This window comes from Rhopalosiphum maidis, chromosome 3 (assembly GCF_003676215.2).
Source record: "Rhopalosiphum maidis isolate BTI-1 chromosome 3, ASM367621v3, whole genome shotgun sequence".
Classification (NCBI taxonomy): Eukaryota; Metazoa; Arthropoda; class Insecta; order Hemiptera; family Aphididae; genus Rhopalosiphum; species Rhopalosiphum maidis.
Genome location: NC_040879.1, coordinates 71,150,252 through 71,174,937, shown reverse-complemented (window position 1 = coordinate 71,174,937; position 24,686 = coordinate 71,150,252). Strand labels below are relative to the sequence as shown.

Below are 24,686 nucleotides of genomic sequence, written 5' to 3'. Positions count from 1 at the left end.
TTTAATTTTATATCGAAGAAAAAATGTAATTTTATTATTTTTTATTTATTTAGCCAAGTTTACGAAAACGAAGAAGATAGTGATGACGAAGACCTTATCCCTGATGTGAATAATTCTAATGATGGTGAAACCATGTAATTATATTATATTTATCATAATAGAATAAGTTTTAATAAAGAATATTTATTTTTATAGTGAAGATGAGATAGATTGTATATGGGACCTGCTAAATTGTATGGAGGCCGATCTAAATTACTGCTCACAGCTAAATCTCAGTGAGCGTAATACAAAGGTTACAGAAACATGGCAAGACATAATGCAACATTTCGATTTGATGGGCTTAGAACAGACAGTAGGTCTCATCCTGTTTCACGGGTCTAATTACATTGAATATGTTGATTGTGATATTGAAGGTGACCTCGGGAGGATTTTAAGAGCTGAAAATGTTGTAAGTATTAATGTCTAACAATAATATTTCTCTTATAGTTATTTTTTAAAACAAAATAATTGCATAGGAGTACTTAACAGAAGCATCATCAGAAGAAGATATTATAAATGTGTTGATGGGTTACACACAAGCTGAAGTTTTACTTCAGCTTAAATTTGAATACGAATTATTAGCCCGGGATGAAGAGGAGATTAACGATTTTCATACCAAAGTCCAGATGATAACCTCTGTATGGGGATTATCCTATATGGTTTCCAACGGTATAATAAGAAAATTATTTAACTCCTAACATAGAATATATTATATTTTAATTATTTTTTTCAAAATTAAAGCAATAAAATTAAATTTTGAAATATTTTTTATTATTATTATTATTATTATTATTATTAATTTTATTAGAATTACGATCTTATGATTTCATATTGTGGTGGCATATACTATGCAGCGTGAATTTCAATTGATAGTTCAAGTAGCGATGGTTTATCCGATAATGGACAAATGCTAATGTGTAGCGGATGCCTGCCATTGATATGCGGATATGCCTCGTATACCGGCAATGGACCCTAATATGTGCTAATATGTCTGCTATTAAGTATTAATACATTCTTTACACTTTTAGTAATATACCTCATACATACTATTAAAAATAATTTACATTTGCATATTATTACTAAGAATATTATATGTAGCTAATATAATATAGTATAATATATAAACGACTGTAAAGTGAAAGATTTATAAGAAGATGGCTAAGCATTATTATTTTACTCGACAATATAGGTTTCGTTAATCATTGTATAAAATTGTCACTTTACGATCGTCGACCGTTATCCGTTTATACCCACAGATCTATGTGTACCGATAATCGGTTATAGCTTATAATACAGGTTCAACAGGCAATTGTAAATTTCACTAGAATACCGTTTATACAAAAAGGTACTGAAAACAGAAAAAGTGAAAAGATCTAATATAAAAACTGCCAGTTTTATTTTCTTACCTATAATGAGTATCCGGTATGTGGAACTCCACCAGTGTTCCTGAGTCTCTGCAGCCACATTAATACGTTAACATAATCTGTTGCGATTATATATTAGGTCGAAATTTCTAAAGTAGATATTGGTTTTTATTGCGTCGTTTGATTTTATACTGTTACGTAATTTTCTTTTCTGACTGCGTTTACACTAAAAAAGGTACTAGTGGCACAGTTTACATGTGCCCAGATTTGTTACGGGCAGACTAATGGTAGAATTTTTCAACAAAATTTATCGGAAATTATAAAACAACAAAATAAGGTACTGCAAGTCTGCGGCCGACAATATCGTCCATATAATTGTAAATTATTTAAACTAACTGAAATAATATAAAATAAATTACTGAAAAATAAAATATTATTAAAAATAAAATTGTTGGGAATAATTGGTTTGACGTAATAGTTTTATATTTAAATACCATTTGACTTTCAGGTTTTTTATTCCACTTTAAAAATATTAAAAAAAAAAACATTATACATCCAAATGAATATTTATTTATTTTTTTACTCTACAACAAATTATGTGAACAAAAAAAATATTAATCTCTATATTACTCTATTTATTTTTAATAGGTAATTTACTCAATGATTACTCAAAAACATAAAAATAATAACTTTGAACGATTGTGTTACGTCCATGATGGGAATGAACCAGAAAGAGAGAGAGTGAGAGAGAGAAAGAGAGAGTGAGTGAGAGAGATTGAAAGAGTGAGAGTGAGTGAGTGAGAGTGAAGTAAGAGAATGCAATCGAATGGTGTAGTGCCCTGGCGAGAGGCTGAACTGTTTTCTGGGGGCTAGAGCTCCTCCTTGCCCCCCCCCATATCGCCGTGCCTGTTCACCGAATTATTAAAAGTACATTTATAAAAATAAATTGATTATAAACCTTTAAAATACTAAATATATATTACAAATTTATACATATTCATATAATACAAATTTTATTTTTTATAACTACTTTTTAAAAAGTGAAACCATGTAGGTCGTGAAAGATTTTTCGGGGTAAATGTGGGCTCTGGTACTAAAAATATTGAGAACCACTGGCGTACGGGCTTCATCGGTATGTCGTCTCTGTTAGTACGTTTAACAATTATTATTGTACAATTAATGTAAATTGTACTTATGTATAAAAACTATTATTAACTGTGAAGTTTGCAGCTCTTATATAAAAAAAAAAACAAGTCGTTTTATTTATTTTTCTGATCTTGATCATCTGATCCATCTAATAAATTCATGGTTTAAAAGTTCACAAAAATAATTCCATGCTTATGGCTTGCATTAAACAATTTTATAAATTTGCTTATTACCCAATATTATTTCAATTTGCAAATTGACAACAGTTGTATATGTATATAGTAATATCCATGGCACGTAAGTTCATACAATAAAAATTGCATAAATTAGCATTCATACATTGGAAAAATATTCACTAAAAATTTTGGAAATATTAATTTATATTTGCTAATATTTTTAAAATTTGCAAAATGTAAAATATCATAGTCAAATTTTGAAATAATAAGATAAAACATCAATTCATTGTGTATTTTATTCGTTTTAATTTTTATACATTTTAAAATGGCCAAAATTAATAAAAATAAATCAAAACTAATACTATAATTTTGTAAATAGCAAAATAAATAAAATAAGAAACAAAAAAAGAATTTAAATATTTAAATAAATAAATTGTTCGAACGTGTATATGCTTTGCGCCACCCGGTCAACCGGTCCGCCTAAGGTGGTGCGACTGCAAGGCGAAAGTTCGCATAGTTGTCAACGCCGCCGCTCAGTTGCAGCCTACACCGCTGGCCGGTTGTTCGTCGTCGCTCTCTTCTTTTTTGGTGTTTTGAGTGTTCGGACTCCGCGGAGCCTTTCCGGCTTTAGCGCGTCGCTCCTCGCCGCACGGCAACACAGTGTGTATGTGCCATCTTTTTACGTGACCGTTTCGAGTACCAGTGTCGTGCTTCAATGAACGCTTTCGTTCGTTTTATCGGTTTTCGCGTCATTCGCTATATTCAGGTCGCTGTGTTAACTAGTTTGACCCCGTTCGAACGATATATTTTTTCGCCAACGACAAGTCGCACAAACCGAGTGGTTTCCGCGGTCCGATGTCGTCATCGTCATGCGAATATTAAATTAATAAATTCGCGTTATTCGCAATAGTACGGAGTGATCGCTTAATTAGATCGAACCTCATTCGAACGACACGTTTCGACGCCTACAATAAGTCGTACCTGCATACCGCGTGGTTTCGAGTGTCCGCGGTCCGACCTCGTTATCGTCATGCGACTAATAACGATTCGCAAATTAGCTTAAACTACATCGACAACGTATATTCGCGCATCCGAAGTATATTGTGTGCCGCCGCCGTCCTAGTGGCGATTATCATAAGGCGTATCGTCTCAGGACAATGTCGCATTTCAAGCGTGGAGGACTCCATTTAGCAGCCTTTTCACGCAACCAATCGTTATCGTGTCACGTTTGTAGTCGTCGTGGTCAGTGGTAAAGTTGGTTTTGTCTTTTTATATCAATCGTAAGCCCCCTTCTATGAATGGAACATTTATGTGCTAAATTATTTATTATTATATATTTCTTTGTATATTTCTGGAGCCTAATATTAATTATTATTATTCATTATATTGTCATTATATTTATTATTATTATAATTGTGTGCTCATGGTGCTGTAAATCGTCTATATATATTATTGACTTATTGTGACACCAACCGGTGAGTAACCTTATTTCCAACACCCCGCAAGTCGCGGCGTACAACCGACCTCCACGAAGGAGCGGTCGCGGCGCAACATAAATATAATATTTTTTTATGTAATAATATGCGCTAATAACCCTAAAAAACTACTATATAACAAATATGCAAAAACATGCACTATTAAACTTTATATAATTATTACTATTATTATGAAATTTAGTATATTTTCCTGTGTACCTAACAAAAAATACATGCAAATAATATTATGATTATTTAATATAGATTTATTTTTAACAAATAATAATGGTTAATAATATATTATTATGCATTTTGAAGAAATATATAAATTAACTATATATACCATCATACTGATGAATGAGCATATAATAAAAAACTCAAAAATAAAGAAATTGCACTGTGGACGTCCTTCATACAATTAAATTTCAAAATCAAAAAAATGTCGGGTGAGTAGGTTCTTTCATATTAGGTCTAATAACACGCATCTGTGGCGGCGGCGAGAATGTGATCGTTGCCGCAGTAATATAGCCTGTATGCGCAGGATTGTTATGGTATTACTATTACAGATCACGTAGCTGTGACATAGTATATAGTAGCAACTTGTTTATCACTTATCAGTGAAAAAAACGCGGTATAATGATTAATAATTTGATTATTACTATCAATATCGATCCAATCCAATTGTCTTCGGAGGAAGTGCTTATGAACATATGTTATTCGTAAAACGTTGTGATAGCAGTATAATCACATTTTTTATCAAAATTGGCATGAATATGTCCCACTGTTTGATAAAACAACCAAAATGAACAAAATACTAATACGAAAAGTTAATTTTTTTCTCAGTTTTTCAAAATTGACGAAATATTGGCTAGAATATTAAACGAGTAAGTAAGTACTTTATAGGAACCCTTATACAATGTTACAAATGCTTTGTATCGATATTAACGAATTGTGTTGTTTTAACATGACTTTTACACACAATAAATCAGTAAGCATTATTTTTTTAAAGTATTTTATTTTTAATATTTTTTAATGTAATATATTTAACAACAAATGATACATTTACATAACCGTTGTGTTCTGTAGTTTTAAATGTTGAAATTGAAATTCTTTTATTCTAAAAAAAATTAAATTTATTATGACATAAAATATGATGATATTAATTTATTCTATGTTAAAGCAAAATCATGACCCTTTATAGTTTGGTGGCATGCATTAAAGCCATCATCTAAATGTTGATATTACATTGATGGTTATAGAAACAAAAATGTTATAAATAAGTAGAAGAATAGTAATTGACTACTAAACTTGACATATTCAGATAAAAATAGCTCTGCCCATCTGCATCATTTCACAAGTGGCTTCTATAAATGCCACAGTTGTAATAATGTTCAATTCATTAATTTTATTCTGCACATCTACCGTTCTACCATAAGTGGCTTCTATACCCACCACTAGCACTTAAGGGGTTCACCCTTTTTTTGCACTTAAGAATAAATTATCTGTAGTCTGTAACATTAATAACATTGTGTGTACATTATTAGGGAATTTTGTTTTATTCTATACTGGTGACATTATACCTAACCATTGGATATATTATACTAAATTATTATACATTTATACGTTAAAAATAGAAACTGTTAATGTTAATATTTTTTAAAGTTAAACTAATATATAATGTTCGTTTTTACGTTTTATCATAATGTAACATTTAATGAACCCACGTGTACATTTAGAAATTTTTAATAATTTGTAGTAATTTACATTTTCATTTGATATAATTATAATGGTTAATTTTTGCATTGCTTTTAATTGTTGTAGTTCTAGTACAAGTTACTAGTACTATACTCTATAAATAATAATTATTATAACAAAATTTGCTTAATTTATATTATTTATAATGAATTGAAACTTTTCGTTGCAACATATATTTACTAATTTATTATAACTTATAAGTATCTACAGTTTTGATATCAACGTTAAAGTAAATAAAAAATATTACCTATTTTAGTTGTGAATTTTATCAGTAAAAATGATAGTTGTATTTTTAAATTATAATTATTATCTATAATATATACATTTCAAATTGAAAAATGCTGTAAAACCCATAAAATATGCTCTTAAAAACTTGCTAAAATGCTAAAAAAATACCAATATACATATATATCCTCTAAAATACATTGTGTTGGGTAATTGTTGCAAATAAAATATTAAAACAAATATTCATAAAAAAAAAAAAACGCAAGCCATAGTCATGTAAAATACAATTTTGTCATTGCAACTGCTTAGACATTATTAATGTATCATACAAAATAAACAAACATAAAATGAATTGATGTAGATATTAGAAAATTGTGTAATTAAATTCAATAATATGCACGGAAAAATAATATGATACGCTGTTATCTTCAAAATCTCCAAGATATGTAAAATAAAAATAGTACATTTTTAATCTTCAGTAAGTGAAATAGATCTCATATTAGAATTTGCTATGTCATAAACATGACACAATACATACATAATAATATAAAATAAATATGCTAATAAAAATAATTTTTAAATAAATATCTAATATTAGGTATAATTATTATTTTTTTTCATAATCTACTTTTAAAACAAAAGTTTAGAAAGTCCATTAATACTCTTTCTAATAGTAATAATTACATTTTCTTAATACATTTCAAAATTTTATTTAATATTAATTATTAATATCAATGCTTCCATTGTTTCTCGGGAAACAATTTATCTTAACTTTATTTTTATTTTAAAAATGATCTCTTATAAGTAACTTGGGTACCGTCTAAAGTTAATACAATATTATTTATATGCTATATACTTTTAAAACAACCAGCGTTAAACTATAATATGTACCACATTGAAAACATACTGTAAACAAGTAAACAATTATTAAATGTTTTATAATTATTATATACATCAAAAAATGAAATGGGTCCCGGTTTAAATTTAATTCATATTCTTAATTAATAGGTTAAGGCTTTGAGAGTCTTCAGTTAAAAGATTTTTGAATGTTTATTTAGAAGTATTTGTAACAGAATTTAATTATTAAGTGGGTTGTTGTAATTCAAAATTCATAATATGAAAATTTGTTTTTATTTACAATTGTTAAAATTAAAAGTTCTAGTAACACATCTGCAGGTATTTATTTGTTTATAGTTTGTAGAGCTATACATTTTTGGATTAAAGTAAATGCAATCAAATAGTATTTTGAATTACTTTAAATCGATTATTTAAAGCTATTGGCACAAACACTGTCGGCAAGATAATAAAATAAATAACAATATATGCTGACATCTGAAACTTCATTGAACGCTTAATCATAGTTATTAATTTATATTTATGTTTTTTTTTAATATCAAATAATATATTAATATTTTCTTAGTAAAAGGCATTACAAGTATATAGTCTACTTTACCATCGCAAAATGTTCAATTTTTCTTAGAGATAATATTAGTTATTATAAAAAATATAAAATTAAAATTTATAAGGGGCTCTTACAGACACCAACAATGCTTTCTTCATTTTTGGAAAAAAAGATGGAATTTTAAGAGTTTTCTTATTTAAATGCTATGTGTTGAATAAACCAGACTTTAAAAGCATTATTAAAAAATAAAAAACAACAAAGAATTATAAAAATGTTTAAAAAATTTAATTGATTGGAATCCAAGTCACAACTTATAAATATAAAAAATGTATCATTGAAAAATATTCAATTAATAAATATACATTATTATTATTTCACTAGATATTGTATTCATGTATTCATTGTATTACATAGGTTGATTTGAAAAAATCTTACTTGTTGATATGTAAATAAACTTAATAGAATTCAATGATACATCAGTTACCAATATACTTATTGTGTTTGCTTAATTTTAACAAGATATACTACTTACCATTATCTCTAAATTCACTTTTTGAATTATCGTAAATAAACCATAAAAAATGGTTTATTAAAAATTATCAAATATTAACTTTTTAAAATAAAATAAAGTTTATTAACTATGTTACAACTGCTTTTAAATCTAGATATTGTATTGTTATTTAACACTAATATAATAGAATAGTTTACAAAAAAAAAAAAATAATTTCTCAGTAGATATCTAGATAAAAAGTTTTCAATTATTTATCTTCATCTATATTCTATATATTTCAAGATCTTATCTCCATACAAAATTAGTTAAATATTTATAGACTGGTTAAGACTCAGTATCTATTTTTTTTTTCAAAAAATTTGTATGGAATACTTATAGTGTTTTAGAATTTAAATAATACTATTTTTAGAGTAAAAAGTATATTGTAGGATGAATTTACGATAATTATTATATAGATAAAAAGGGTCAATAATTACCTCATGCATTTTTTTGCTGTACTTTTGATAAATACAGATATACATTAATAATTTTAGAAAATATAGTGATAATGATATATCCGTGTTATAAACTAAACAATTTTTTGTAGATTATTTTGGTACAAATTAATTTAATTGAATGCTAATTATGTATAGTAAAATTATTCTTTGTAACTTAATTAATGGAATAAATAATTTAAGGCTATTATCAAGAAAAAAAAATAATTTATATAAGTTTGCATTCCGTATTGTTATTATATGACGCTGTGTTTAATGATATCTTACATTTTAATTGGATAATCAAGTCTTTACTATTATTATTTTTAGGAAAAGATTTTTAAATAGTCTTCAATGTCCAGTCATAAATCGAAGAAAAAACCATCACAATTCTAAATCATATTCTTATAAAAATTAACAATCTAGCTTGACCTGATTCTGGATTACACATAGATACTTACAAGTATACTATTAATAAATCAGAAAATTTTTCTCAAGATAACACCTTGAACTACTATATCTAAATACTTTCTTGTTTGGAAAGTTGGAAGATTTGTCTGCAGTAGATTAGCTATGTCTCTTTGATATTGCTTCTTCCATAATCAATATTAAATATTGAATACTCTTAATTTAAATAACCAAGTTTATTAATCACTATTTTGATTTTAGAATTATTTTATAGTTATATTTCTGCCCGAGGTCTATTTGAACTCAAAATTGTAATTTGGTTAAAAAAAAATGTATATAAATTATCACTTTCATAGTTTTTATGACATTATCCAAAACACATGGGTCAATTTTATGTATAATTAATGGTATCTTATATTATTATGTAAATGTGTGTGTTATATTTGTCTTACAAACATACAACATATTTTAATTATAAAATTATAATTATTCACTTCATTTTTAAAATGCCTATTTAAGCTTCAAAATAATTAAATGTTGCTTTTAAATTGTACAATAAGTGTCAATTCACACTAATTTAAAAAATAACAGTGTAAAATGGATTATTGTGAACATAATATTCACTATATTGTACTTTTGTAAGACAGACTAGCATCCTCTTAATATTTAGCTATTGTTAAATTTTCTAAATGGTAACATTAACAGTGACAGATAAATATACATAAAGTTTTAAATTATAATATTACCAATGACATTTATTTCCTTATAATTGATTGAATCTGGTGTATCTTTTGGTGTAGAAATAAAGGAACATGTGAAGGATCTATACCTTCTTATTTTTTTAAATGTTTGTAAACACTTGAAATTTACTGAAACTATTTGTTATACATTATAATATAAGCAAATATATAAATATTAATAACAGTTAATATAAAAACGTCTTACCTTTCTAAGAGGAAACGTATACGTGTGATTTTGTTGCCAATAGACTATAACATTTATAACACAATCTACTTGAGATAAGGCATCTTGGTATTCATCTTCTTCAATCTATCTCTGTTGCCAATTTGATAAATGTAAATATTTTTTTTTTATATTGTTAAATAATAGTAAGTTATAAAAAAAACATTTTAAACTATCAATAATATATATATATATATATATATATATATATGACTTACACTCATGATATATTCAGCAGTCTCTATTATTATTTCATTAAAATAATTTAACCGTCGCAAATCATCTCCATTAAAAATTCTTATAATAGATATTGCTGGTGTTGATGTAAATTCAGGAGCAGATCTAAGTCCTTATCTAAAGTAAATCATATAAAAATAAATAAAAAGCATATTAATGTCATTATAAAATTATACACTTTTATATTGAGTTAAAAATAAACCTTTTTGACTGGCGTAAACCATGTTGAGCATTAGGGTGGCAAGAACTACTTGGTAATAAACTTTCAGTAGTAATAACATCTGAACCATAAAAAAAAAAAATAAACATTATTATATTTATATTATAGCATTTTTAAATATAATATTTTATAAGCATTTATAATTATTTAATTATTTAGCTAATTGTGTAAACTGTATGATTTAAAAAAAAAGTATGAGTCTTACTTGGTTGGTCCATTAGACTTTCTACGCTTTCAATTATTAGAAGGACCTTGTGTGAGGTCGATTTCATCAACTTCTATGAGGTCAATAATATGATCTTCTGTTAGATAAATAATTTCATTCCTTAAACTATAAAAACTATTATATGGCCACTGACCGATCATTAGCTATGCTTACCTACTAATGACGTTCCTCAACTATTATTTTACTCTAAATACTAAAATACCATTTAAACATTTTTATTTTCGGATTTTTACTATATTATTTACCTACCACATTGTATAAACTTTAGCATATATAATAGCAATACATAATTTCACTGAAAATTAAAAAAAAAAAAACAATTATATTAAGACCTTACGATGCATGTCGATTACCATAACTTAAATATAATATTAATGTTCATTTTTATTAGGTTTTCTAAAAAGTAGCTTTTCTGAACTGATAAGAATGTTTGTGAAAAAAAAATTGTACCTATTCTTCATTAAATAATAATATGTGATTATTAAATTTGAATTCTCAAATTAACTTTCCATAAAAAAAAAAAAAAATGCCAGTTCAAGAACAATGATTTATAGTAATATTAATTATTGTTATATATTAGGTACTTATACCAAACTCGTACTTTGGTTTTACTTTAATGCGATTAATGCAATTTAATAATAATTTGTAATTAGTATCTTAGTCGTTATGGATATTTTATTTAAGCATTTAATTTGAATTTCAGGGAGTAGTGACTAGTGAGTGTACCTACAATATTTATATACACGCTTGACTGTTGGCGTCTTTATGTCCCGTTGGCATTTAACATTTTTGTATTATAGATTTGATGTAGTATTTACATGTAAGGGGCGGCAACTCAAGTTTGCCTAGGTGTGTTTAAACACTTGTCTATGTATTTTGTTGAATTTTAGTACAAAGAATATTGGCCCATGTGCTACAATGTGACTAATATCTCCTGAATCCTTTCCGGATTAAGATCATACATGTATAATATGCATAGTATGTGCATTAAACTCGGTCAAGTATATGTTTTATCTATATTTTTTTGCTTTTCTGATACATTGAAACTGTTTGTATTACGACCGAGAACATTATTATTATGCCTCCTGACGCGCCATATACCCATATGTAACCTGAGTGTATAATGGCATTGTAACTGTGAAAAGCGGAAACATATATAGGTACGGTGACTATTCTTACGTATTTCTTCGAAAATTGTTGCCATAAATGTAACGGTCCGCGACGTCTGCTTAGCAACATAATAAGTAGGTTTTGCCGATACAAGTACATTAGTAGTTTTCTCGGTTAGCGCGGTCGTAGACAAAACCGCTTACAGTTCTATATAATAGTATATGTTAATACGAATATTGAGTACACACGTTGTCGGTGTACGTGCGTCTAACTTCTCGAAACAATATTATTCATATCTACACGCCGATATCAAACACAATACAATTTGACGAACGGAAAGGTCAGGTTACAGGTAGCTGTAAACCCGCGGGCCGCCGTGCCGCACAATATTTGTATATAATATAGGTAAAATTATTTTTAATTTTTTATGAACTTTGCATCCGCTTGCTGCCTCGCGCAGTGTTGTGCGGCAAAACCACGTCAACGGTCGACCGCAACGTACGGTATATACTTTTCGTCGCCCGTGTGTTTTGCGCGTCTTCACCGCAGTGGTGTTGTTCGGTGCGTTTTATTACGATCCGTCGAGTGACCAATTCCGAATTGATCCTCGTTCCGATATTTTTTCGGACATTGTCGGCCGATCTGGGTCGTTTTGTCGCACGTCGTTGCGTCTGACCGTGCTTGTGTGTAAGTTACTCGAACCAAGTGTTTTAACCAGTGGCAGTTTTGAGGGTGAAGCAAGTGAGGCGGTGCCTCGCCTGGTAAAAAAAACAACGTTTTTATTAAAAAATTATATTTTTAAATAATTTTTATAAGTTTTTTACTTTTTGAATGACAACATAGTTTTAATTTCATATTCTATGCAGAATATTTTTCTGAGTATTTAAATACATAAAAATCGAATTTAGAGCGAGTAGTTTATTAGTTATAAGTAGGGAATGGATTTTATTGTAATAAAAAAATCAATTTATTTATTAATTTTTCTTAAAATATGAAATAAAAAATCCAAAATATGTAAATATTGGAAAAATGTATCTATTAGTATTGAAAATTACAAAAAAATAAATAATTTATAATTACAAATATTAAATAAAAGTAATACAAATGATGCTGGTACATAAAATCATGAATATTATTCCGAAACAAAGTAATGAGAAACAACATGTTGTTATATAGGTTTGCTAATAAAAAAAATGGATGGTTTGGAATACTATTGTATTGGCTAAAATACTGTTTCACATAACAGATGCGATAGGGGCATAATTCTTATTCACTACTCGTATATCAAGAATATTCAAGAAAATATCAATTGCCAGAAATCCTTGGTGATTTTTTACTATTAAAATATCTCTATTAAAAATTACATCTCTTGTAGTTATAGACGAAGCAGATGATGTTAAAGGTCGTCGAAAATCAATAAAAAATCTAAAATTACTAAGATATGTACAAATATGTAAAATAAATTTGGGTTTATTTAAATTAAAATTATCTAAATCGTACACATTTTTATTAGATTTAAAATATCTTATTCCAATAAAAATATGTATTTACAATAAAATCCGTTCCCTAGTTATAACTTTATAAGACTAGTATTTAAAATTTAAATGTGCAGAGTAGTGGTACGGGGTAAACCCGCAAAATCTTGGTCCACTAGTCCACTTGTCTAAACTTTAAACACGTATAAACTACTTGCCCTAAATTCGATTTTTATGTATTAAAATATTTAGGAAAATATTCTGCTTTGGAATATGAAATTAAAACTATGTTGACATTCAAAAAAATAAAAAAACCTAAAAAAAAAATATAAGGATAAAAAATATTTACAAATATAATTTTTTATTAAAAACGTTGTTTTTTTAAGAACTTATAACAATGTACTAAAATGTTTTCAAAAACATGGATACTTTTTGAAATAATGAGTAGTTTATATTCCACTACCTGAATAGCAATTTAATAAGTAGGTATAGATTGTTTCGTAAATTAAACTTTAGATTTGTGTGTAACAATAATAACATTGGATATTTATTAAATTATTATATATTTTTCCGTTAAAAATATAAACTGTTAATATTAATAAACTGCTACTGCATTACTTTTTTTTTTTTTTTGAGGTAAATTATATTATAATATTTGTTTTTTACGTTTTATCGTAATTTAAGTATGAGTAATGTTTAATGTAGCCTACACGTACATCGAGAAATTTGTGTGATATACATATTGTTAATACGATAAACAAATTTGTGGAAAGATCGATTTTAGGTTTTTTGATTTTAATTAAAAATTTAATGACTATAGAGACTTGAAATTTTCAAATAAAATGAGCATTTTTAAATTAAGCATTTACTATAGATATGATTTAATTTTAAAAATATTTTATATATTTTTATGCTATTTGAAATGTCCAATTTTTTTTAATTATTTTCGATTTATGCACGTCTGATTTAATAATTTGGTTTTTGAGTAAAAAAAAAAACAATTAATAAAATATTCTCTTTAGCTGTTCTTACGGAACCCTATAAACTTATTTTATTTTCTAATATTAATAATATATTATTTTAACGTAATTTTATTGTTATTCCAAAACAATTGTCCATGCAAGGACTTCTCTTACCATAACGTACATTATTATTGACTTGACAGTTAATACTGATAATTTTAAAATATTTACTATAGTAGTACGTAATAGCAATATAAATAAAAATATAATTATCGTGACCTATTCAATGACGAGATATACTAAGAAAACACAGCCGATTAATGACCCATGTCCTTTTTTTTAACAATATATTTTATGACTAATTCAAACAAAAATTGTATGTCTAAACAGTGAATCATTGATGGAGTACCATTATGGTATTTTAATCTTTATTTAATTGTGTCTATATCTTTAATCCAAATAATATTATCTTATAATATTTTAGACTGATGTAGTATTTTAAAATATCAGTTTGATACATAATTTGAATAATTATTAAATTAATTGCTGTGTATATTAACGTTATTTTATTTATATGATATTATTATGATATATTAAAATTTATAGATACTTAACAACAATACGCGGGACTCGTTCACTATAAACACACTTATAAAAATCAAATATATCAACAAAAAAAACTTAAATTAAAAACTCGACTGTTTTATAATTTATGTTGAGACTAATTTGAAATAAAGATTCTAAGTAAACAAATTATGAGTCATCAATTTTTAAATTATAAATTTAATTTAATAATTATTAGTTAATTATTATAGTGAAATGAAGAAACTAACGTATATAGTGTCTGTGAGACTGTAAGAGCCTTTTATTAGTTTTAGTTTTATAAAATAAACTAATATTATTTAAAAAAAAATCGAAAGTTTCGTGAAGTTAAAGTAGACCATATACTTGTAGTGCCATATACTAAGAAAATATTAATTTATTATATGACATAAAAAGAAATACATACCTATACTCCTATGTACTTACGAATAACTACGATTAAACATTCAATTAGTGTGCAGTTGTCAGCATACCTTATTATTTATTTTATTATCTTGTCGACAGTGTTTGTGCCAATAGCTTTAGATAATCCATTTAAAGTAATTCAAAATACTATTTGATTGCATTTGCTTTAATCCAAAAATGTTTAGCTCTACAAACTATCAACAAATAAATACCTGCAGATGTGTCACTAAAACTTCACTTTATTGATAGAAATACATTTACATATTATGAATTACTTACAACAATCAACTTAGGTTAGGTTAACTAACAATTTAACTCTATTATTATAAATGTAGTACATAATAATATAGTATAGTTCAACATTGGTTGTTTTAACAGTATACAACATACAAATAATATTGTTACATTACCCAAGTTACTTAGGTATTATTTATTCCTATATATTTGGATTTATTTTCGTATTAATATTATTTTATAACACCAACTAGAAATGTATTATTAAAATTATTTATTCCTATATACATATTTGGACTTAATTTTATTGATTTTTGTATTAATATTATTTACAAAATAATTATTAATTATGACTATTCGTTTTACAAAATTGTATGCTTATATATCATACAATAGGACTCAATCGGAACATAAAAAGGTAAAAAAAAAAATTTACCTATTCGACTTATAGAAGCAAAGACATACTGAAAAGCTATAAAAGGTTGAAACGGGACGCAGTCGAATGACGCGGGCGCACATGCACAAGCCACATATAAATTCGTTGCATAGTTGATATTTATTAATAATTAGTTATAATAAATACAATCTAAGACAATTTTCTATAAAAGTTCTTGATACCTATATGACTAAAAATAAAAATTTTAAAATTAAAAATAAAATTGCTTGAGTTGATATACTTATTATAATGTATTAATAAACCATAAATAATGCGTTTAAAATGTTAAAAAAATTTAATATAAAATTCACTTAAAATGCAAAAACTGCATTTAAAATGTGAACAATTATAGTACTTTTGCATTTAAAATGGTTTTTAATTTTTATATTTATAATGATATTAGTATATTATTATATGCATAAAAATGTATTTATTTAATAAAATTTAAATAATTTGAATTTTGATTTTGAAATTTATTGATTCTTTAATAATGCTATTTGACAGAAACATTTTTTTAAATTTTTCAAAAGGTTTTCAAAGATATTAATTAATGGAATTTAATTAAAAATACCAAAAAAAGAACTATAAAAGGAAAATACCACCTAAAAAGTCCTAAAGTATCAAAAAAACGTAAAAATATGTAAAATAAAAGTTTCGTATATGGATTTATTGTTACATAAATCAAATTATATATGTACAAATCTACGTTTCACAATTACCAAAAAAAAAAAATGCACTTTCATACATACTTACAACTCTAGCTAGGTATCCGGTATTGGCAGTTTTAATCATTTTTATATATACCTATATCATGAACTTTATTCTCTAATTTTAATGGCCTATATCTATATGCTATTATATCACAGATTATATTCATATGCCATATTATCTTTGATAATATAGTTAGACTTTATATAACAGTTCTGCTAACGTAGATTGCTACACCACTACATCATCCCGACGTCATGCGGTAAAATATCGTTATTGGCAGACGGCGTTAACGTAGAAGCCAAGTAGAACAAACAAAACTAACGCAGCATTATTGAACTATAAAAAAAATTGAGAATTTCCATTGTGATAGGGTTGTGGATATGGACCAATTTTTAAATGAATATATGCTAATTAGTAATTTTCAATAATCAATATTCAATATTAATCAAATAAAAATTTATAAAAGCCAAAAAACATACTGCAATACTACATACTTTTAAATTTTCTACTACACATAGTGTGTGCTACTCACCGCTACTGTACACAATTTTAGGCCCTGGTATGTCATGTTTATGTCATAGCAAATTCTATTGTGAGATCTATTTCACTTACTGAAGATTAAAAATGTACTATTTTTATTTTACATATTTAGGAGACTTTGAAGATTACAGCATCGTAATTTATTATTTCGATAACAGTTTTCTAACACGTTAAATAATTTTGAGTTTTTTTTTTGTTAACAAAATGTTTTAGATTTTTGTTTATTGTCTATAACAGTGGTCTGCAACCGTCAGACAGCGTCGCTAATGTACACTGGCCGCTATATATTGTAGAACGGCAATTTTTTTTTTTATACATTGCAAAATTTTTAAAGTTTTAGACAGTATTTTAGTTTTTAGTAAATTGTTTAAGAATACAAAATTTTTATTTTTATCCAGCCCACGAACTCTTTCCAATTCATAAATGTAGCCCGAGAGTTTAAAAAGATTGCCGACCACTGGTCAAATAATACTGTGTATACTGTAGCGTTGTCGCGATCGTATTTTATATTATTAACATTATATTATATATCTATGGGCGGCCTACGCGTATGGCCGCGGTCCACATGCTTGATAACACTGACAATTATATGATATTAAATAATTCACAATTTTTCTCGATACTAGAAAAAATATTAAAAATCATGATGTTAGTGAAAATAATAAATTCAGAAAAATAAACTCTACATCATAATGATTATCTTCGATTTTTTTTTTGAAAATAATTTAATAAAAAAATATTATATTAACGTTTTTACCATAACATTAAATTAAATTAAAATAAGAAATACTTGTAGTCCTCTCAGTCGTAAATTATAATTCAAACAGAATTATGGTATACTTACTCTAGAACCAAAATTAAGCGAGATCTACTTAGACTGTGTAAACGAGTATTGTCTACGTCGCGCGTCGTACTTGTATAAGACCGAGACAACACATGCGAATTGCGAGTGTAGCGTCCTCTTACTCCACTTAATATCTTTTTAAGTTCAACTTACATCAACATACAAATATCTAATATTATACACTCATATAATTACCAGATGTATTATAATTATAAATATCTGTTTCCATTAGTTTATTTCTAATTTAATAATCCCTCACAGATTCACGAATTCACAATATATTAGCTGTAGCTATAATATTAAAATACGTATATTATAAGTATAAAATATAATAAATATAAATTATTTTCCAAAAAAATTGAAGATAATAAATTTTTAGTCTATTTTTCAGAAAATTTTGATGCTTCAACATTTTAAATTAATCAATCTCCTAATTTTTTAATATTCTTTTTAATTTCGAAAAAAACTGTGAATTATTTAATCCGATAGTGGTATCATTGTACCTATATCAAACTGTGGCCCGCGTATAGTACGGCCGGCGAACACGGTAATTCGCAGTTTTTCTCGAAACTAGAAAAAATATTAAAAATCGGGAGATTAATATGGAATTAAAATGTTGAAACGTCAATATTTTCAGAAAAATGAACGCTATAATAATTTCATTGAAAATAATAAAATAAAAAAAATTTATTTTATCTTTCTTACCAAAATATTAAAATAAATTAAAACATGAGATATTTGTAGCACTTGTCCTTGTGAATCTTATTAAAAAACCTAAATTATGATAGCTCAATTATTTCAGGAGATATCGCAATGGGTAAATCCTCACGGGACAATCTGTAAATATATTAAATACTACTAAATATACTACAATATGTTAATATAATATACGGTGCCACGGTGGTGACAGTCTCGGCGGCAGGGCATTTAGGTGTATACTGTGCGTTGCGGAAATGGTGTCAGCAACGGTGCCCAGCAGGGGGGGACTTGTACCAATTCCACTTTCACCGCCACAGATACGGATTATTAGGCATAGCCATTTTCGATTAAAGACATACACTTTCCTTTTCGGCCGATTCACTTTTCAACCAAATTTAAAAAAGGCCGATTCCCTTTTCGACCAAAACAAAATTTTATATAATATATAAAAAAAAAAAAAAATTTGGTATATATATATTTTTTTTAATTATAACAATTATATAATTATATTATTTTGAAAATGATTAAAAGTAAAAGTTACATATAATTATTTTAAATAAAATATTGAAAATTATTTAAAATACAAGAATATCTATTTATTAATATTAATTTTATGTTAATAATATTATGTCACAATATGTATAATATTATATAAAAAAATAAAATATTAATATTCATATATTGTATATAATATATATATAATTATATACCTATTATTTTATTTTTATATATTATATACATTGTAATATTTATTTATTTCTATCTTTGATATGGTGGTTCCTGGTTCCTGTTAACTTTCGTGTGCAAAGTACAAAAATTAGATTTCTATAAGCTATTTTAAGAACTACGACCTTTGTTATAGATAAATGCTAATCAAATTTACAATTTATAGCTATTTGTAAAACTATTATTATCTGAGTGGTAGGTATAAGACACCAAATGTATCTTCTACACGGGTAAAAGTGGTAAATATTTTAGTCTCTACTGAATAACTAAATACGTACACTCTAAATCTATTCTATACAGCAGATCGAGATTATAAGTTTTTATTCAATTCAATCGACGATTTGTAGAAATCAAATAAAAAATGATACAATTATTATAATATATAACAATAATATACAAGTACTGCGATATCGACTTGTTTCGACCTTCTTCTGCAGAGTTTTAATTAAATTGTATACTATTTTATAAATGAAAAAAATATCTGTTCAATTGAATGTGACTCTGTTGGCCATCAATGACACTATATATAAAAATCAGAGAATAACATTTCAGTACTGTACCTAACGCAGTGACGCTTTTGAACAAACTCCTATAATAACATAGGTAATGGAGTATTAGAATAAAACACGTTCATTCACTGTTGAGACATTATTTATTGCGGATAAACATCGTATGGCACCGATGAGACGTAAAAGAAACTATACGTGTGCCCGTGACAAAGGACATAGGTTAGGCTGAGTGAGGGTTGCCGGACCGTACACTACACAACAAAACGTCCTTTTTGATTGTGACAATGAGACACGTCGATCCAGACACAGTTTCGACTATTTTTTTAATATAATTTATAACTGGTGTATTCATGTCTCATTGTTGGTTTTCGGTAAGGTAAATTGTTTGGTTTTGGTCTTGATCTCGACTTTGTCACTACGTGTTACAATACGTTTTCTATTGCAATAGAAATTGAAAATTACATGTTTCATTGTATTTTAGGTGTTATAACACTCAAACAGAAAACACACACATACACATAAGACACGTATTATTATAAAACCAATACATTTTATCGCTCGGCTCTGAATCTAAAATTATTTTCCAATACGAAATTATAAATTATTAATATAATAACCTAATACAACGGCTAATAAAACATTTTGAATATCATATAATATCTTATCGTCAATACTTTTATTGCGGATATCCGCGAAAAGTAGACATGCGATAAGATGTAGTGTTAGTGTATACTTTGAGGTATAATATGTGTTTGTTTTTAATTTTTAGTATACATATATCTATTATAATATACTATATTATATTAGTAGAATTTTTAATGCGTGTAAACTTATAAGGTCATACATGTAATGAATGAACGGTAATTTAATAACATTTAAAATACTTAATTCGAAATAATATTTTTATGAAATATTGTATATTATAATTTTTCATTAGTATTGAAGTATGGTAAATCATAGATAATAATATTTTTAAAGGTTTAACGTATTGGTTTTGTATTTTTTCTATTATATTTTAACTATTTATATTATATTGTAATTTTTACAAGTAATTTGCTACTAATATTATTCAAAAACCTAAACAATGGTTTTGCGTTAATGCATTTTGCATATAGCTATTGTGTATTGGTTAGAGAAATGAAACTAAATACCTATAGTATCAGTACATCCTCAGCATGAGCACCAAAAAATAACGAAACTTATAATAATAATAGTATAATTTATATTATAATTTATAAACTGCATTTAGCCAGATTGCATTCTATGAATCAAATCGATGTCGGCGCGTCCCCGCTACCTGTGTCGAGCGCTACGACGGCCCCTCCAGTAATACGAATTCCTACAGAGAGCGCTGTGTGTAGACCGGTTCCGTCCAGCACTGTGCTCTGCTACATGCGTTTTGTCATCACCCGTCAGTCGTTTTCCAGTCGCACTTCTCGACATTTGTGCTTCGTTTTTGTTCGTCGCCCACGTTTTCATCGTAAAAGGTATGTTACTCGTTTTATTTATTTATTTAAGGATACGTACGATTTTCGTGTAATTTTGGCATAAATATTAGTTTATTAGAAATATATTAATATTAATATTTTTAAAGATTTGCCGTGATCCGTTTAATATTTTAGTATTATTGTTTGACCTTAAATTTTTATTTAATTTAAGTTTATTTTAGACAAATTGATGTATTATTTTTTTATAAATACTATTATCTTCCTTTGAATATTAATTCACTAACATGATTATGTATTACCTACTTTTCTTTTAAGCGCGGTGCTTATTCTTTTTCTTTCATGCCGTAAAGGACATTACTATTTGCTAGAAAGCCGTGAAATAATTTAATATTAAAATATTCATTCAATTATCATATTAGCAAATATTAAATACGGCTATTAACTCCGTTATGTTAATGATTATTATATTAAGGAAGTTAGTCAGTTAAGTCGATTACTATGTATTTTTAAAACTCAAGGGTCTTGTAATTATGAAATGCTGTTCTAAGTGATCCTGCGCGTATTTCACGGTCACACGGACAGTGTTTTTGTGTTCTACAGGTAATTTTTAAGTCCCTATTTCCCTATCGGAGTATCGGAGTATTCGCGGAGTGATTCTATCGGCGTTCTTGAAATTCTTAAACGCACATCTCGATATATCTCATTGAAATCAAAACACCTTAAAAATACGCGAACGCAAGTACTGACACAATTGAAAATTGTTAAATATATTTTGACTAATAATTGTTGAATATTAAAAAGTACAAATGTACAATCTAAGATCATTAGTTATCGAACAGAAACAAAAAAGATAAACTATAATCAAGCTTAACTAATACTTTCATATACTTATTTCCTGTATGCATTATTCGCCTACAATTTTCATGAGTACTCTAAATATCGAAGTCTAAATGTATAATATTACTAAACCACCCAAATTGTCGAAATTTACGAAATATGTAAAAAAAAATTCAGACATTTTACAAATAATGTTAAAATATGTGTTTATGACGAAATATGTAAAAATATGTAAAATAAAATATATATTATTTTATTGCAAATCACGTGAAATAAATTAATCATGTTTTAATAAAAATATATATTTGCATACAAATCCCAGCCCTAATTATAACTTATAACCATTTAGTTTATTTATATAAATAAAGCAAATACTTAAAATATAGTGCTATAATATTTTACCAAAATATAAAGGAACTTAAAAAAACAACTTCTCAACATCTTGTAAATTTTTATTTTTAAATATCTTAACAATTGAAACATTAAATGAGTTATTAATTTCTGATAAATTTTGGTTTCTTTAGTAGCTTTAGTATGTTTTTTGTTATGCCTATCTTTCTTATTTAACCATAAAACAGTTAGGTGTGGATTGGAATTATTGACAGTAACCACATAGTCCAATATTAACATTAGCACCTTCTGTGACAAAGGAAGAAATCATAAGTAATATTTTATTTCATTCATTAATAACATAAGTAATAACGCAAAACATTTTTTTAAGTGCATTTTTAAATTTTTTACTACACAAAGTATGTCATACAACACAGTTTTTAGGGCTGCTCTTTTATAAGTATGCTATACAACTGCCTTAGCCATTCGCAAACTTAATATTTTATAACTGTTTATATTTTTACAAAAAAATATTCTATTTTTTTTTTATTAGATTAAACATAATATAACATATAAAACATAATTCTGTTAGAATAAATATTTTTAAATGATAATCTCATAAATATCAGATTTTCAGTTATGGTGGATAGAATTTATAGTACTAAGTGTGTACCCTAATCGAGGCTGAAATGTGTTTTCAACAAATTTTTTTATATTTGTAATATACAGGGTTAAGATTTATATGTAATAAAAAAATATAAAATATGCAAAAATAAGCATTTAAATTTTTATATTATATAATTTAGATTAAAAATTATTTTATTTTTTGCAAGCATATTTATTAATTATTATTTTAGTAATACAATTTATTATTCACATTTAACAGTAGAAGTATGTGTAATACTTGTTACAACAATATATTTTATTTTTAAATTTTCAAATATATATGATTGGATCGTATGTACTATTGTTTTGTATTGGCTGAAGCTTCTTTGAATGTCACATGATGTAGTTGGCGCATATTATATTAATAAAAGAATAATTTGTGCTAACGTTAAACTACTCTTTAAATTGTCTTCTTTTTGTGAAAACCAAGAATAAAACATGCTCACGACTCAAAGAAGTCAATCTATTACGGGCTCAAATATAATAAATACGATCATACTAAATTTGCAAAAATATCCATAAAGTTCATTTTATGCAAAAACATGGAAAATAAAAACAGTATTATTTTCATCAGTATATTATAAGTTGTGGACATAATTCTCTATAACTATTTGTATGTAGCATATAAAAACATGCTGTTGCTTACTCAGCATAGTCCTGGTAATATATACAACATATTATTTGTAGATCACAGTATAATTATGATGATAATAATAAGAATACTTCATAATTTACCTATATATTAAACTTTAAACAAAGAATTTCTATTAATTAAATTTTTTTTTTTTTTTATAAATTGTACATATAAAAAACAACGTTTTAAGGGAATAAAACGTCAAAGCGGTCAATACTTGTACATTTTAATAGGAAAACCAATATATTTTTTTCTGAAGTGTTTTCACAAAAACACGGACAAATGTTATAATTAAAACCCGGATTTATATGTGATTTAATTGTAAAATATGCATGTGAACATGGACTAAAAAAAAGCAAAAAATGCATACTTAAATTTCAGTTTTTATTAAATTCTATCTAAATTATCACTGATCATTAGTTATTATTTTTATTTAGATTTTCATAAAAAAAAGTAGACAAGTAAATAATATGTGGTACAATGTAGTCTTGTTAGATGAAAAACTGTGTTCAACGTCAACACTGGTGATTAGTGCTTATTTAAAATTTGCTAATACATCCACTGAGTAATTTGAAACAGAAATCGTTGAAATTACCACTGTCGTCTAGAAGTATTTTCAAAATTTCTTTTAAATCTATTAGTCCTTTATTTTTAAGTTGTATTTAAATTATTGTACTATTTGCGCTTGTAGGAAGTTCATTGACAGAATTTGGCACATTGCTTAAAATTGATACACCATTTTTAACAATTTAATACACACTTCTGTTGAAGTTTTATACCTGATACATTGAATAAATAGTTACATATAATACAATAATGAACCTTCATTTATTAAAAATAATGTTAATAGCAAAAAATAATCTGAACATTACAAAATATTTTATTTTATTCATTAAT

The 24,686-nt window shown here is 26.2% G+C and overlaps 1 protein-coding gene across 1 annotated transcript; it reads left to right on the top strand.

The window, feature by feature from the left end:
• Positions 1 to 24,542, top strand: LOC113558238. The gene is made up of 4 exons (XM_026963724.1): positions 1 to 134; positions 196 to 448; positions 516 to 708; positions 24,481 to 24,542. Exons 2-4 carry the CDS (start codon positions 236 to 238, stop codon positions 24,540 to 24,542), a joined length of 468 nt encoding a protein of 155 aa, XP_026819525.1. The 5' UTR covers positions 1 to 134; positions 196 to 235.
• The last annotated feature ends 144 nt before the right edge of the window (positions 24,543 to 24,686 follow it).

What these genes read in the sequence shown, in the direction of transcription:
- LOC113558238 (XM_026963724.1), top strand. Translation starts at nt 236, where the DNA reads ATGGAGGCCGATCTAAATTACTGCTCACAGCTAAATCTCAGTGAGCGT. An exon ending in TTTTAAGAGCTGAAAATGTT is followed by an intron (nt 449 to 515) that starts GTAAGTATTAAT and finishes ATAATTGCATAG; the next exon opens with GAGTACTTAACAGAAGCATC. An exon ending in ATCCTATATGGTTTCCAACG is followed by an intron (nt 709 to 24,480) that starts GTATAATAAGAA and finishes TTGCGCTTGTAG; the next exon opens with GAAGTTCATTGACAGAATTT.